Raw genomic sequence first — 18,661 nt, 5'->3', positions numbered from 1 at the left:
TTCGTAATTCGAATTTTTTATCGATTTTCAGTCCCGTGGAATTCGTATTAACGAGGTTTATCGTTTTACTGTATTGCTCCAAAGTATGCTCAGGTATACATTCCATAGACGTGCTCTGATGTAAGCGAAATAAAAAATATCAGCCATTGTTTTCTTGCTTTACATTGTAACAAACCGCGTGGAATTGAATTTTAAAAACTAACAAACACTATCTACACATTGTAGTCTTATAAAACAAATACAAAACAAAACAGAAATGGCTGACAAAGTTTAGTGTGTACTATTTATGTCGGATCCTAAGAGCCTAATTCTACCCTTCGTCACTGCTGCGTAGTCTCCATAAGCTCAAACTAAAACTATATGAACTAGAAAGAAGAAGTACATATTATGAATCGCACTAGATATACAGTAGGCGCTCGGTAAACCGGCACGTCCAATAGTCCGGTATTGTGCAACTCAGCTCTCCTGCTCTATAATCCGGCAGGTTTCACATTAAACTGCCGGATTACAGAGCGGAGAGCCGTTCGCTCGGCAGTTCAGTGCCCGACTTTGACAGATTATTTATCATTTCCTATAGAAATCCAATAATCCAGCATTTCTGACAATCTGGCATAGGTGAAAAATATGGGTGCCGGATTACCAAGTGTCTACTGTAGTTCAAAATTTTTGGGTAATCACGTCGAATATAATATGCTGTTCAATTTCTCATGTGTACAAAAACAAAATATGTTATTTTACTCACCAAGTATTTCTTCAGAGAGCTATGAGTAGGAATGTGACGTATGAGGTCTTTCGCTGTGTTAAAGCGATAGTTGCAGGTCTGGCACTCGTACCACAGTTTTCCGTCACTGCCTTTCACTGCCGGAATGGAGAACAGTGACGGACGACTGTTTTTACTGTCGCCGGTTTCCAGAGAGGCGCGGTACACTTTCGGCAATTCATGGACTTCCTGGAGAGATCAAGATAGATGCAGGTCAATTTCAAATTTATTTATTTTACTTACATTCACCTTTACAAGTTATAATTTCAATAAAATAGGTTGTAGTAATCATACCACTGGCATTAAATGAGTGACACACTTTAATATGTATGTTTTGTCTTCAAAAAAAAACAATAGAGCGATAATAATAGTCAGCATTTCCTCAATCATAACTAGATCAGTAGGGTCTGTTATTTCAAAACTGGACATGTGTTATTATTACTGAAATGAGTTATTATCGGAATATCATTCTATAACCTCATACACACTTTGTTGACTTTCAAAAATAGCCACAAAACACCGATTTCATATTGAAAAGAGGTTTCAAAAAGTAGGTTGACATTCAAATAGGGACACGTCTAACGTTGTTGACATTCGAAATGAGACATGTCACTTTCAGCTAATGGCGGGACTGTATTGAGTCACGTGACGTCATACAATCTGACAGTTTGGTTTTTGTCGCGTGCGTGTTTTCGCTCTGTGTTTTTATTTGAAAAGTTCATTTATCTCTGAGGAGTGAATAGTGAACATGTCCAGTTTTGAAAAATAACCACTGATTTGTTCACTGCGACAATATCTCTTGTAATATAATATGTACTGCATTTGTATAAATTGGAAGGACAATGCATGAATCCTCACTCACTCATCGAGTCCATCACGAGACGCACTACATTATCACGAGTCCTTGACATAGTCAACTGTCATTCCACTCGAATCAAGTGTCTCAGTTCATTAATATAATCAATCACCAGTACACCATTAACCGCGATTATAATCTCACGCTGTCGTCTTTATTAAAGTATTATTGTATTCTTGTTTTGTCAATAAACTCATCCAAACAACTTCAAGTGAAACGACCTTCTTTCTCCTCCGCATCATCTACCCCAAAAGGTAATATGAATACGTGTATTAATTAAGGCGCTAAGTACCAAAATAATAAAAACTGACATTTTTATAGAAAAATGTTCTACATACCAACGCCAATAACTTCAACTATAGTCTAAGTGCCTCAAGCAAGTCAAAAAAATACATCAAAATAATTAAACATGTGTTTTATTTATAATGGTGTAAGTAGCACTGCAGTGTTCAACGGCATTCAATATAAAATAGCTGACGATGGTGTGTTGACTCTTGCGAGTTCTTAATACCTAAAATTATAGAAGCTGCCGTGATTGCTTCACACTGTAAAACTACATTTTTCAAAAGGTCTGCTTCATGAAATTTTACTGCAATGACTCGGTATTTTGTAACTACAGGCAATACTACTTTTTGGTACTTAGAGCCTTATTTAAAACACGTATTCATATGTAGAAGGTGAGTCATGTAGAACGTATGTTGTTACCGCCTAAAGCGTGGCATCCTCAGAGGATCCAATTTCATGAGGCCAGAACGATTATCGGGACGATTCACAGATATGAGCGGGTCGATTACGATACAGAAATTTTTAGCCCATAAGAAATATCGTTATTTTGTAAAAAATATATGAAATCATGCATCGAATCAATATGGCGTCACCTGCGCAGTCGAATCTATTTCTGGGGTGCGCAAAGACAGATGGTTCAGTCAGCACGCGCCGACGCATGCGCAATAGACCGGCCGGTCGCTTCGAGCGAGATTGCCAGACAGATTGATTCGGTTTTTGTCTCTCGCGTCGGTCGCTCGGAACCGACGCACCTCTGCGAATTATTTATTTTTAAAATATTATGTTTTATACGCTGTAACTTTACTATAAATGTATTCCGAACAATAAAAAGCCCTGTTTCCACTGTAAATCCGCATTGTCAATCAAACACGCATGTCCCCAAAAGAAGAAGCCAACACTTGACATTACATCATCCCGGGGGCGGTCCAGCGCGTCCTACGCTCCCCCCTCCTTTCGGAGGTGACAATGTAGTTATAAATTTCTGGCCAAGATGGATGGTCATGAATTGCTATACGCTATTAACCCATTTAGATTTCGGAATATACTGTGCAACAAGATTTAGGCACACTGTCGCTGCCGTCAACTAAATAGGAGGAGCTTCTTAGTTCAGTTTTAACACATGGACAACTCGTCGCTAACCAGAAGGCGCTATAATCGAAGTGTGGTTAAAAATGGGAGGAGCTTGTTAGTTCACAGTTTTAACACGTAGCCTAGAAGATCTTGTTCGACAGTACTTGCTGTGGGTAGAAGGTTAGCCCAATCGATAATCGTTGGAAATCTAGAAGCAATAGAGTAGTTTGTGTATCTGGGATCGACCATTAGTGGAAAAGGGGGATGTGAAGCAGAAATTAAAAGGCGCATACAGATTGTAAAAAATGTGATGACATATCTGACCACTATACTGCCCTCCTAAGCCAAAAAGGTGTATCTCATTTTTTTCATTATCGGGTTTTGGTTGCCTTAGGAGCCTAATTAAATTGATTAATAAATTATTATGGTGCCTGGTGCCTTCTAAATCTTCCTAAGGTTCCCAAAACCTGAAGATGAAAAAAAAATGAGATACGCACAGAACAGATAATAAATAGTATTCCGACAGGCTATATACCAATACAGTAAAGTTTGACGCAGGGTTTTGAATGTGTGAGTGTCCTACGAAAATGAAACACGCATTATAGACGTGCAATAGTGTATGTAATACATCAATATTAAATGAGGGTCAATGCATAAACCGAGAGCAGTTGTCAGTATTCAACGTATGACATATTATTGACAAGTGTTTAAATTTATTCCATATTCTTCCTTACTCGAGATCGGTTGCGGGCTTCTCCTTACCCGTTAGGTATTTCAGTTCCCATTATTTCTGAGTTCCCTTAGGCCTTTTTGGCTTAGGAGGGCAGTATATACGACCAGAGGCCCTCACCAATAAGAAGTAATATTTCATTCACCTAGATAATTTGTAACTTTTTCGATCCTGGAGCGGATCCAAACATAAAAACACTGATATATTAATTTACTCACGTCTTTCGGAATTATTCCACTATACGATATAGCCGTCTGAAGCAGGTCGTTCTTGCATCCTCGTGTCTGGTCGCTGAGGGAGGCCAGACCTTTCATTACGTCTGCGATGGTACTGTCGATGATCTCGTCTTCGGCAAAATTCTGTCGAATACAACATTAGTACATTTAATTCCTGGTTTTACGTTTTTATTTCCCGCAACTTACGTCTGAAATGGTTATATGTAAATTGTTCGTAAAACATTTCACCGTGGCACAGTTCACCGTGAGCTTTCTTATCGGAAAGAGATGACCGTATGGTCTCTAATTTTATTAGATTCAATATGAACATTAATTCAATTTTCATAGCTGATTTTGGCAAAATTTATGAATTCAAGAATGAAAACCTAAACTAACCTAACAAATAATCCAGTATATCGGCTATTTTAAAAATTTGTTTGCTGCTGGCTTCCTGTAAAGTGTAAACTGACAAGAACCATGTTTTATTTAGACATGAATTTTATGTCAGTACTATACGATCCAAAGACGTTGGACGGTCTGTAATATACAACCATATATTTCCGATACAACATTTCACGGTGAAGTGTGATACGGCGAGCTGCATACGTACAAGTTTCCGGACACGGTCTGAAATACCTATTCAAAATTCAATTGAAATCATTAATCATTGAAATCAATTCTCGATGCATGCACGCATTTCTATTTATAGACATGTCTGCAGTGCTTTTTGTTTTGTCTCAGCAAAGAAAAAATCATTCTCGAAAATGTGAAAGAACACATTGACATAATATGCTCGAAACCCATTTGTATGGTATTTTAATAAAAAATAAAATCGGGGTTTCGCTGCATTTAAAATATAATATCTTTGATAACAAATTATTTGTTCATTTACTGAACTGTACTATCGACAAGATACTTATGTTAAGTCCTGTATTAACGGAATGAGGGTCTATTATTAATCCTACTCGCACGGAGCAGACATGGACGAATGACTTCATACAACAAAACTGATTCGGTATAACAAATCGGTGAAATAACTTTGTAATGTTACCTGGTGGTTTCTCATAATGTGAACGTTGAGAGTCCTGGAGTGGCGGAAGGTGCACGAACAGTGCGGGCACTTCAGACGGTTGGCGGCTCCCTCCTCCGGGATGTGGACACGTTTCATATGGGTCTGGCAATTGCCTGATTTAGAGAAACATTGCCAAAACATTCAAATTGTATTATGAGGTTGCATGCTTTGAAAATAATAATGACATTTTATACTCCAATGTCGGGAAGAAAATGGTTATATCTATTCTTACAAAATAGTTACTTGTTCGAATGGTTATGTGAATGGTTACATGTAAATTGTACATATTACATTTCACCGTAGCACAGTTCGCTGTGAGCTTTCTTGTCGGAAAGAGATGACTTTATACTATACGGCCATCTATATTTTCATAGCCGATTTTGGCAAAATTCATGAATTATTCAAGCATAAAAACCTAACCTAACCAAAACTAACAAATAATCCAGTATATCGTTAAGTAAGTACAGCTTCCTGTAAACTAACAAGAACCGTGTTTTATTTTTGACATTTTTCACAGTACTATACGACCCAAAGAGATTGGACGGTCTTTAATACACAACAATATATTTCCAATACAACATTTTACGGTGAAGTGTGATACGGAAAACGGAATACATACAAATCTCCGGACACGGATGTGAATAATGCTTCTTAATCAATTATTAATTATACAGTCGAACTTGGTTATTACGAGGAAGATGGGACTGACTGAATTTGCTCGTTATAAGCATTACTCGTTATATCGTTATATAACATTTTTCGTGCCACATTCTATTTAAGCATAGAACATAAAAAATCTGAAAACCATCGTAAAAATCCCCGAAACAAGCATGGCATTCATAAAATACAAAAGAAGTTCTTTATTGTAATGAACGCTGGTAGGTATCTACTTAGATTCTTTACATGCAATTTCAACCATATGCGTGGATACTTTTTCAATGTTGTCGGCGAAAACACCAATTAGATACTTAGACACTTAACTAGTGTCATAAACGTAATCTGATCCCGGCGGCATCCTGCCCAGTCGGATTTTATTGCTTAGGGTCAAAAATGTATTTAAACAATCGACACGATTAACAGTTTAAGAAAATTTTTGACGATATTTTTGCTCCGTATATCCGATAAGTAGCTCGTTATAAAAGTGAATAAATGGAGAAAATCATAAACTGAAACGAATGTTTCCTCATTACATCCGAGTTCTCGCTATTTCCGTGATCGTATTAACCGTGTTCGACTGTATGTCACTTGTAATCGTTCAATCCTAAGCGTCTCGATAATTATTTAATTTATTAAACTATTTTTTATATTCAACGAATAATTCACAAGGTTTAAGAATGCTAATTTTTATTGAACATACATAATTTGTGGAAACTCATCAGAAACAAAAAACTATAGCGCCTGACAGGACTCGACTCCGCATCCATCGTATTCCAGCCAAGATATTTTCCAATCGGAATGTCTCTAATATGTTTCCGAGTTACGTATGTTCAATTAAGAATGTTACATTCTTAAATCTTTTGAATTAGTCATTGAATAGAAAAATAGTCTATTAAATTATTAGCAAGTGCAAGTACGGTACGACTTACGAGACATCCTTACGCTGACTATGAATCAAGTTAAGTACTTATTATTATTAGTACCTCGTGTCAAACTACAAAAGTTAGTAGCCATTATTAACATATTAGTTAATTTCGCCAGAATTAGGTAGGGCGCAGGTGGCTAAAATGCTAAAGCACATTGACCTGAATCTGATGGATGGGTTCGAGTCGGCGCAATATTTTATTTAAAAATCAAAGGTTTAATTTATTTCTAAAAATTAACTAACACCATCTCGAGGGTATACTGACAGAAAGCATTAACTCATTAAAACAAGTTCTGAGATAATCGCAAAAAGGACTTTAATTTTTTTTCAAAGCGTTCTCCCACACAGATTTTTTTATGATTTAAAAACATTTTTTCTACATTATAAAGACTAACCGGTACTGTTCGGTTAAAGCGGATACAGCGGAAAACGCATTTTGAAAATAGCCGATAAACTGGATTATTTGTTAGTTTGGGTTAGTTTAGGTTAGGTTAGGTTGGGTTAGGTTAGGTTAGGTTAGGTTAGGTTAGGTTAGGTTTGGTTAGGTTAACCTAACAAATAATCCAGTTTATCGGCTATTTTCAAAATGCGTTTTCCGCTGTATCCGCTTTAACCGAACAGTACCGACTAACCTTTATGGCAAACACAATATACAACATATTAAAAGTCCTGTATTTTGTATACGCAGAACGCATTAGGTCATTATCATGCTTTCTATCAGAATAAAAAAATAACAATATGATTTAATAATGTTTCGATTTTCTCACCATTATATCCTATGCCTTTGTGCGTTTTACCAGGACGTAGAGCGTAAAATTGTATACATTTTGGAATTTAAAACAGAAAAACAGCAAAAACTGAAATAATGCGTTCTGTCAGTATAACCTCGATCTGTAAATAATTGTAGTCTTAATTCAATGAAAACAAATACGTATGACAGTAAAGTTTAACGCTAACTACATAAGTTACCCTTGTTTTCATATTTTTTAAAAACTATCCCTATAAATTTTAACATCATCATAAGCAAGATAAATGTACAATACACAATAAATTATAAAATATTAACATTAAGTTTTAAATAAACATTTCCCTTGTTGAGTTACAAGAAGCTAGAATAACGATTTTTGGCTCTCCTGTAAAGTTGCACTTTTGTAGATAGTGTTGTTTGACACTAAGCCCTCGATATGTGATTGTGCGTTGTAATTAGATGCAATGTGATTGATGATTGATATACTTATATGATAATTCCGGTGAAGAATTTAAGAAAGATTACTGTAGAGCAGTGTTTTCCAAAATGTGGTACGCACACATTTAGGCTCCATCTTTATAGAAGGAGGATTTCAACATCTTTGGTCTGTACTCACCTCGCTGTTTGAAAGTGGCCGGACAATGCTCGCACTTGAACGGTTTGTGATTAGTGTGCTGGATCATGTGTAAGACCAGAGAGTTCTTCTGTGTGAACGAATGGCCGCAGTGGGCGCACTGAAATGAAAAAAATCAACACGTCATAAATAATACGGCCTACATTGGCGGCCATGTTTTTTGAAGCTTTCATTAAGTTGAGGAGTCAAGGTTATACTCACAATGTATGGTTTTTCTCCGGTGTGACATCGTAGATGCCTTTCCAATTGACTCGGCTTGTCGAATGACTTTGAACAGAAAGTACACGGGTTTTGACGCACCTGCAAACAGTACAAATCTATTATTATATACTAATATGGATTCGTTTTACAGTAAAACCTCATTAATACGAATTCCACGGGACCGACATTCGAAAAAAAATTCGAATTACGAAATATGAAATGTATAGCGAAGAATACAAAAAAAAAATATTTTCATTAATTTTGTTTACGATCATAGATTCAATTTCAATTCAATTTATTTATTTTTTTAACACATTGTGGACATTACAAATTATAAGTTTAAGACATTCACAACATGATTACATAAAAAAAGAGATAAATCAGTAGATAAATTAGATAGGTATAAGGAAGTACACCGGATGAGTTAAGCAGACCTTATTTTAAGAATTTATAAAACAATGTCCACCTAAACTCATTCTCACGTAGGTGGAATATATAAACACCCGAAGCAATTTCGTTGAACTGCCTACTACATTTCCGATACAATTCTTTCAAATTAAAATCTGTGCAAATAACATGTGTCATTAATCGATAAATTGAAGTTAACAAGTAGCTAGAATTATAGAAAAATATGAAATATTTTTAATTTTTCCAATTTGTCAACCCAATTGTTTGGCATTGGTTTTTTAGTAAAACTATGTAAATCCAATAAGGAATCAACAATTAAATACCTACAGCCAATGACATCAATATGGACGAAGCATCTGGAAAAAAAAATGACACTCACTTTATTTGTCGGGTCTGCCGAATGGTTCGGTTCGAACAGGTTTGCTCAAACGAACATTGATACTAGAAACACTGTTCTAACGCCGTTACAATAAAGGTGATATTGCTATAAATTCCCGATGCGTGATATCGCATAATGGATATTGCGTGACGTCTACCTATGCACGTGCGAATGTACTTGCTAGCTACTGTACTGAGTGCGTCGTCCATTAATAATGTCATTGCCTACAGCCCTGAAACATGTGAGTTATTGTTTTTCCTATAAGTGGAGTGCAGTTGTACCTCTAATGACATACCGCTGTGTGTGTCAATGGGTCATAAAATGTCAGGATTATTTTTATTTTCCGGACCTCCAGAGTGGAGGTTTGTATTGACAGATTTTTGTTTTTACGAGAAATGGATGTCAGCCACTTGCTCAACCTATTAGGTCCATACTCTGACTCATACACAAATTGAAAACATTATGTGTGCTTGCCAGACCCAGGATTCGAACCTGGGACTCACGACGAAATAGGCCAACGCTTAAGACGATACATCAGTGAAACGGCAAATAATTTTCAACTATAGGCGCGACGAAATTTTGGACTCGCTGTCATTCGGAGAGTGAACGTCGAGGTGTGAATACGTCAATTTGTTTCGTGATGGCAACGGGGGTATTAATTCTTAAATCGTGTAAAGATGACTAAAAACATTACTGATTTACTTGAAAAAGATAATATGACAATGAATATATTATTATTGTTACTAATAGAACAATAAACGGAACATCAAATGGACGCATGCTGGATTTATATGACAAATTATATTTCGATCGGCATCCGTCATTTGCACCCGCGACCCGCAATCCGCACATCGCCTAGTCACGGTCTTTTTAGACCATGTCTCAACTGAGGTATAGCCTTAACCCGCGCGGCCATCGTGGGTGTATTATTATTATTACCTTCATAAAATAATCAATTTATGTTTTAAAAGTCTGTCACAATTTTCAATGACTGGCTCATGAAATAGTGTACTTTATTACGATTTATTGAATATTTTTATGTCAGGACTCTGAAATCATTTTGTATTACAAAATTCGAATTAAAGGTATGGTTTTATTAACCCGGCCGGCGCCGATGTCACACACCTTGTACAAATCGGCCAAATTCGCAATGCGCATGTGTATAAATCGATGCCACCGCGTCCATATTTATCATACGGGACTGATTTTTTCACGTAAATTTGGCCTGATTTGTCCTTCTCCTGCCACCTATGACATATTTTAAAAGCATTGGTTCTAAATATAAAATAATCACCAAAGTTTCGAACCAATTCGTACGGCCAAGTTTTGCCGGTCGACAGAAATCAGTTTGAACTGCGCGCCGCGACTGCGCAGTATACGACAGACTTTCAACCGAGCGGGCCATTGCGCGGGATTGTATTTATCGCATACAAGTTGAATATTTACCGCAATCGTTGATAAATATTTTTTTGCTGTCTGGTGTACTTATCACATTAAAACTGGCATGATTAACTATTGAACGTATGATTTTATTTTATCGCGATTTTTAAAATACTTTTTGTACTGTCTATCGTGTCCCATTTTAGTGAATGTGAAAATTAATACTGATATCAATAACTATGGTGTGTGAGTTTAATGGTTTCTGTGATTTGGCGTTTCTTAATACTGTAGTTAAACATTTTAAAAACATTTCATAGTTTTATAGTGCGTACATATAGAGGAAGAAAATGTGCGTACTAATGAGGAATTGGACTCAGATTATGACATGTCGGAAGAGGAATTGGAACAACATGAGACTGATCATGATGTTGACGATACGGACTCTGACGAGCCAATTGAATTTTTGCGGTCATGGAGAACTGGTCCGTATATTCCAATAGTTCACGAATTCAATGATTGTCGATCTGGCGTGACATCGAACGACTTGGACGAATCCTCTCCCGAATGTCTTTTCTTTGAACATTTTTTGAATAAAAATATAATGTCGGAAATAGTGAACCAAACGAATACATTTTTTAACCATTCGTACAGTGCGGGAGACCTCGGACCGAAATCGCGGTCACACAATTGGACAGACACGTCAGTGCCGGAGTTGTATACATTTTTTGCCGTATCAATGCTGATGACTCGAAATAAGCACACGTCGATAGAGGAACATTGGAGTACCGATCCTTACCTGCATGCAGACATTTTTGGGAAAATAATGGCTAGAAATCGATACCAACTTATTTTACAAATGCTTCATTTTTCTGATCCTAGTGTGACCGCCTCAAATGATAGACTAGCTAAAATTAGATTACTGTTAGAACACACAAGAACAATTTTTAGGGAAACGATGATACCGTATCAGAATCTTTGCATAGATGAGAGCATAATCGTGTTTAAGGGTAGATTAATTTTTAAACAATTCATTCCTTCCAAAAGACATCGATTTGGAATAAAAATGTTTGTGATGTGTGACGTAATGACAGGATATATTATTGACTTTATAATTTATTGTGGGGAAGGGACTGACATACAAGACAATGAAAATCTCGGTATTTCCGGTGCGGTAGTGACAACGCTAATGAAAGACTATATCGGGAAAGGTCACACCTTATGGTGTGATAACTGGTATTCGAGTCCGGCGCTCTTTAAATACCTTCACTCTCACAAAACGAATGCTTGCGGTACAGTGAGAAAAAATCGTAAAGATATGCCAGAGTTCAGCAAACTGAAAAAGGGAGATACCGAGGCTAAGTACAATAGTCCACTTTTGGCTCTGAAATGGCACGATAGGAGGGATGTTCACATGCTATCCACCCTCCACGATGCATCATTTGGACCAACGGGAAAAGTGAACTATAGAACTGGCGAAAACATTGAAAAACCAAAATGTGTTATAGATTATAACAAAAATATGGGTACGTTAGATAAGTCCGACATGATGCGTAGCAACTTGTCGTGTATGAGAAAATCGATCAAGTGGTATAAAAAGGTCGCATTCCACATGATCGACTTATATTTATTAAATGCTTTTTATTTATATAAATTTATTAAATCTGACAAAAAAACATTGGGCGATTTTCAACTCTGTGTAATAAAACAACTAGTGGACAAATATTGTGTGAGAATTTCAAATGCACCCCTGCCTAAGCCGACAGCGTCAACTAGCGATAATCCCGTACGATTATTGCCCAAAAGTGCAACGGGACATTTGCCAGAATACATTTTACCGACACAAAATACCGATAAGCCTAGAAGAAGATGTTTCGTATGCGGGAATTCTAAAAAAAATCCGAAAAAAACAAAACTCTCTCGCTATATGTGCCCAACGTGTGATGTTGCGTTATGTCTGTCACCTTGCTTTAAAATATATCACACATCTAAAGAATTTTAAAATAGGTTTATTATTGTATTTGTTTTTTTTTTTAATATGTGAGTTCGTGTTAATTTATCAATAATATTCAATAAGTGAAGTGTTTGTGTAGTTTAAATATATTATAAGGGTCCCCTTTATATTTGTTTACGACTCAACCCGAAGACATTAATATGTGATTTATCGATATGCACTTGAAAATTAGTAACGCTCGATTCGTGGGAACGTATGCACAAGTGTCGAAATATTACACACCGCGCAGAGCTCTAACTAGTTGCTACAAAATGGCGACTTGCGGTAAGTTCTTTCAAATTTGGATAGCATTCGTTTGTTCGAGTGTTTCTGATATTATAACTGATTTATTACGGTTTTTTAGTGTGTCGAAATTATCTTAATGGCTTTGGGTTCTCGACTGGAGCTGTGACATATTTTTTATTGCTTTTTTTAGTATAGAACAAAGACGATAATGAAATTCATGCGTAGTTATGGTGCGTCATACGATTTTTGAGGCAGGTGCCGGGTTAATGGCGAATTTCGAATTATCCGTGTTCTTATTAACGAGGTTTTACTGTACATTGGGGAGTATTTTTGATTCATCAATACAGTACTCTCTCAGTAATACGCCACCCCGAAAACCAGGCAAGTGTCCAATTAGTGTAAACGGCGGATTATAGTGCATACATACAAAATATGGTAAAAATTAAAACAGGTAATTCGTAAAAATAGTTTTTTTTTTTTGAGAAATTTGTACTAGCAAATTACGGTTTTATTTATAATCAAAATCAAGTATTTACTAAATTATACATATTTATAAACTAAATATTAAACAGTAAATCACTTGACACAACCAGTGAGGCAGATATTCTTGAATGGCTTAGGATTCCTGGCTTTCCCTATGACCAAAAGCTTCATTTTGTGTGTCTCGGTTGCATTGGAGCAAGGCATAATTGTGATGCGGTCCTTGGGCACATTTCTCCCTGGTACATTACTTTCTTTGCGATGAACATACGTTTTACGAAGGAGAAGTTTCCAAAATAAACCTGTCTCATCTGCGCTGTACACTTGTACGCGGCGGACTACTAAATTTGACAATCGAATACCGGCAAATCATAGAGCTTGAATTTGTGCTAAAAATAACGGCGGATTATAGTAGTTGTCGGATAATCGAGCGGCGGATTACTGAGAGTGGACTGTCCATCGAATAGGTAAGTGATCTCCCATTGTACCTAAAATGGAAAGTGTTCAACCTATGCGTGTTTTCATTTTCCAGTACTCACGTATGCATGTCAAACGTGGACTCATAATGTAAGAGAAATCTAAAAATTTCGAATAGTGCAACATGACATAATGCATATGGAAGACGTGTCATGGCATTTTTCGCAATCTGTGTGCGATGGTCGATCCCAGATATATAAACTCGTCCACGGTTTCTAGATTCATAATTTACTAACCTCTTTATCGGCAGCGGGGTACTTCTTTACTGGCGGAATGTATTTCTGTAAAAATAAATTATAAAGTCATGAAATAGGATGATTACTGTCTGCAATGCTCCACAAACAATGCGATTATTTTTGATTTCAATACGATAAGACCATCTCTTTTCGCTTATGACATCACACGGTGAACTGTGCAATGGCGAAATGTGCGACGTACAATTTACAATAAGTAACCAACATTCTAGCCTCTACTCTACAGAGAGGGGTCTAATTACCGGTGGTTCCACATCCTCTGGAGTGCAGTGTTTCCGCTGAAGATGCGCTCGGAGCACGGCTCTCCGGCTAAATGAAGACGGGCAGTTTCTATCGGAATCTTTATCCGAATACATGGGGCAGCATTTACCAAACTCCCAGTGAACGGCGGAGTGCACAACCAATTCGTTCTGTAACAGAGGTAATTAGGAAATAATAATCATCATTTTTTTTTGATTACACGTATATTTCGTCACCGTTCAGGCAAAAGTCACCAACCCTAAAAACATAGTTTTGAGATATCGCAATTTGAAAGTTTGAAAATGCAGGAAAAATCAGATTTTAATGTTTTTAAGGTTTTATCTACATTAAATTATTTTCTCATGTCTTCTTAATAATTTCTTTAAGGTAATTTTACTGTTTGATGCTAATTAAAACATCTGGAAGGTTTTGAAGGAGGCAAGGTAGCTCAATTATGGTTTGGTGACTTTTGCTTGTTAATAATCTGAACAATGTTAGCCAAAAGAAGGATCAGTAAAACTCACCATCCATAGTATAGTGACTTTTGCTTGTATATTTATAACGAAGGATTTTTTTTTTTTATATAGTCAATAATTCATTATAGGTGAATAGACATTGTCTATTCACCTATAATGACTTTTGCTTGTTAAGATTTTATCGAAAGTCATTTAGTGAAAAACAAATAATTCTGATTTAAGCAAAATTTTACTAACTAATGTACCGTGGTGAGTTTTGCATCTTAAAGAACATAATTTTACGCTTTGGGTGACATACTCAACTCAAAACTGCCATTTTCAGGGTTGGTGACTTTTGCCTGAACGGTGACGATTTTATGTCTTATCCGTGAATACTGGAATACATTTGCATTAAACTTCTAATTAAAATCGCCTGAATCTGTCGACCGGAAGATTGCAAACATTTTGATGTATTCTTTCAGTAATCCGCCACTCGATTATCCGATGACTACTATAATCCACCGTTATTTTACAACGTATTCTTATTTGTCCGGTACAAAATCTTGCAATCGATTTTTAACTAACTTCCCGACTAGCTAGACATTTGAAACTTTTAGAATATATCAGAACACGATGCCAATGCATTTTTTTTAATACTTTTAGACATCTTTAAGTAGAATTGAATTCATTTTCAGTTAATTCTGTTTTGTATGAAAAGTTATTTCGACACCATTATTGATTCTAGCAACTAAATTAATAATATACACGTGCGTTACTATGGAAATCAATATGACATGTCAAAATGACATTTCATTATTATTTCTATCAAGTACAATTTTTTTTGATCGTTTAAGCTAGTCAAGTCAAGTTTATATGATTCAACAGAAAATTTAAAAATGTTGTACATAAAAAGTTCTTTTTATCTTGTAATTATTTACTAGTTAAAACACAAAATCAAGCTCTATAATTCGCCGGTATTCGTATGCAAAATTCGATAGTCCGCAACGTGCCTATATCATCTGTCCGCTGTTGTATTTAATGTAGCTGAGGCACGGAACAACCTACTGGGACGAGCAATAATTTAATCGTGAAAAAAGCTGTGGCCCTCCATGAATCAAGATGATGAAAATTGTGAACTGGAAGACTTAGTTCCATCAGAAGAATTGATTCAGAGGGCGATTGAAAACTCAGAGCTAACGCGAAATGTTTTAGAAGAATGGATAGCAGAAAGTTCTGAGGAGTATGCGCCACTTCTGACTGAAGACGAGCTCATAAATACATCAAGAGGCTTGGATTCTGAGGATGAAGGCAATAATTGTCAACCGACCGCAGCTCATATAGCCAAATCAGAAGATGCACTAGCTGGGACTGACGCGTTACCATTAAATAGGCAGAGGAAAATAATGCTACATATTCAGAAAAAAACAAACAGCACTGAACAAGTGGTTGTGTTAAGTGATTTACTGTTTAATATGTGCGAAGTATATTATCCTGCTGTTGCAGATTGCATGCATGAATCAAAAAACGACTGCGACAGTTGGGATTTTTTCAATCTGCGCCTGCACAGTAGAACAATAGTGGCGAAACTGCCAGCAAAAAAACCAACTACACCGTGGAAAAACTCATTTTGTGGTTAACCGATTATTACAACCTGTGAAATACTATCAACAGGCTTTTCTTGGTGTTTATAAATATTAAATAAAAGCGGGCCGAACCGCTACCCTGATCTCTATAAACAATTGAATAAAACACCTGATCTGGTTCCCTGTTCAACTACGTAAATGTTTTATTCTTAGGTAAAGTCCTTCGTCCGGTATATGGAAATAACATGCCGGACGAAGATGAAAAGCAAACGTTAAGGTAATATTAAAGTATGAAAGGGGGACCCACGATGGCCGCGTGACTTAAGCACCGGTCTATAGTGTCGAGGGTCCCAGGTTCGAATCCTGGGTCTGGCAAGTACACATATTGTTTTTCAATTTGTGTATGAGTCAGAGTATGGACCTAATAGGTTGAGCAAGTGGCTGACATCCATTTCTTGTAAAAATAAAATCTGTTAATACAAACCTCCACTCCTTGGAGGCCCATATGATCCTATTAGGATCGGACATGGTCGAAAGAAAGAAGAAAGTATGAAAGATGATGTATGCAATCAGTAGTATAAGAATATAATAATTTTTTATATAAAAATATGTACTAGCTATAAGAAATAAAATGTTTAGTTATAAGGTTTAAGTGAAGGAAGTAAATTCAAATATTATAATTTCGCCGCGCATTGCGCTCGTGAACTCGTCACGCGCATATATCACTATACATAGTATTTTGCGGGGGATCAGGGTAGCGGTTCGGCCCGCTTTTATTTAATATTTATAAACACCAAGAAAAGCCTGTTGATAATAGGTATGTGTCAATAACAACCTAATAAATAATCCAGTATATCGGCTATTTTCAAAATATCTTTGCCGCTGGCTTACACTAAACAGATAAGAACCAGAGAGTATACTTACCAAGTAATAGAATTTCATAGGGCAGCTGACGCATTTGTGCTTTTCTGCGTCCACCGAATGAGCCTTCAACATGTGTTTCTGCATCATGACTGGTCCACGAAACGTGGCCTCGCACTGCTCACATGTTATCGTCTGTCAAACAAACACACAATTGATACGTGATATACATTTATGTTCGATCTAATGCGGAATATTTGGGGGATCATAAGACTGTATTAACAGATTTTTTATGAGGAACTTTGGTACTGTTCGGTTATACCGGAGGCAGCGGAAAACGCATTTTGAAAATAGCCGATAAACTGGATTATTTGTTAGTTTGGGTTAGTTTAGGTTCGGTTAGGTTGGGTTAGGTTAGGTTAGGTTAGGTTAGGTTAGGTTTGGTTAGGTTAACCTAACAAATAATCCAGTTTATCGGCTATTTTCAAAATGCGTTTTCCGCTGCCTCCGGTATAACCGAACAGTACCGGAACTTTTAATCATTCGCCCGATCCATTAGATCCTTGTACCGGATAAATAATACAGATTGAAAAACATGCATTTTTTTGATTAGCCGCGGGTCGAACCCACGATCCAGTATATATATATATATTAGTATTTATACAAAGATGGCCGCTTTACGCACTAGCCCAGCGTAAATGCTAATAATTACAATAAAAAGTACTTAGATGAAACTAAGCCATCTTTGTGGAAAGGTAGGCGATGATTGGTTGTTCTGTAGATGGGTATATAGCTTGAAACAGCTGTCAACGTAGATAACTTAAGCATCGTAAAATGTTGTTTTAAAACCATGATGCATCTATGTTGGCTTAGTGCATAGAGTGACTGCCTTTGTACAAATATAAAGCCATGTGTGGCGGGTTCGATTCTGTGACTGCTCAAAAAATGCATGTTGTTTTTTTCTAAGTGTATTTGATTCAGTGCGATGACTCAGTTGGTTGGGCGAATAATTGACAACTATTCCTCGTAAGTCTGTAATACAACCTCAATACTGTGAAAGCCCATACGCTCCGCTTAGGAGTGAAGATGGTAATAAACTTTTTTTTACGTTTTATTCAATTTCAATTTCAATTTATTTATTTTACATATTGTGGACATTACAAATTATAAGTTTAAGACGTTCACAACATGACATTTAGAAACAAAGAAATATTATTAAAACAGTTTTATGTACATAACACAATGTGTAAATACAAAAAATATTAAGTATATAGGTACAAGGAAGTACACCGGATGAGTTAAGCAGACCCTATTTTAAGAAATTAAAAAACAACGTCCACCTAAATTCACCCTCACGTAAGTGGAATATATCAATATCCGAAGCGATTTCATTAAACATGGTTATTGCCCTCCCAATTGGCATTACTAATGGCAGGTTAGTTCTGCACCGTGGGAGAACAAACAACGGATGCCCTCGATTCCTAAGGTAATTATCAGAGACACACAAGCCAACACCACCAAGAATGGCAGAGTTCACATTTACGCCGCGCATAAGTCTTAAAAAATATGTAGCTAAATAAAGATCCCTTCTAAATTTTAAGCTACAGTATGTAAGCATCCCTAAGAGAAAATCAGTCGGATAGAGCCACGGATAATATCCATACAGCCGAAAGTAAAGGAGTCTCAAAAATTTCTTTTGGACTCTCTCCACCATAAGGCCGTACTTCAACTGATGCGGGGCCCAAACGATAGAC

The 18,661-nt window shown here is 36.5% G+C and overlaps 1 protein-coding gene across 2 annotated transcripts in view; it reads right to left on the bottom strand.

The window, feature by feature from the left end:
* Positions 1-18,661, bottom strand: part of LOC147076755 (uncharacterized) — a 36,287-nt gene that overhangs the window by 12,163 nt on the left and 5,463 nt on the right. For both annotated transcript variants that reach the window (XM_085940431.1, XM_085940432.1), the window contains exons 3-10: positions 16,971-17,102; positions 14,011-14,178; positions 13,751-13,795; positions 8,155-8,253; positions 7,936-8,053; positions 4,969-5,102; positions 3,921-4,061; positions 743-949 (exon numbers count right to left, since the gene is read on the bottom strand). In XM_085940431.1, coding sequence (XP_085796557.1) covers positions 743-949; positions 3,921-4,061; positions 4,969-5,102; positions 7,936-8,053; positions 8,155-8,253; positions 13,751-13,795; positions 14,011-14,178; positions 16,971-17,102 — 1,044 coding nt within the window. The remainder of the gene's footprint in view (positions 1-742; positions 950-3,920; positions 4,062-4,968; positions 5,103-7,935; positions 8,054-8,154; positions 8,254-13,750; positions 13,796-14,010; positions 14,179-16,970; positions 17,103-18,661) is intronic.

Source organism: Rhyacophila brunnea, unplaced genomic scaffold (genome assembly GCF_057557595.1).
Source record: "Rhyacophila brunnea isolate RB1 unplaced genomic scaffold, BYU_Rbru_1.0 scaffold_13, whole genome shotgun sequence".
In the NCBI taxonomy this organism is placed as follows: Eukaryota; Metazoa; Arthropoda; class Insecta; order Trichoptera; family Rhyacophilidae; genus Rhyacophila; species Rhyacophila brunnea.
The sequence above is the reverse complement of the archived record's forward strand: the minus strand, read 5'-3'. Positions and strand labels throughout refer to the sequence as shown.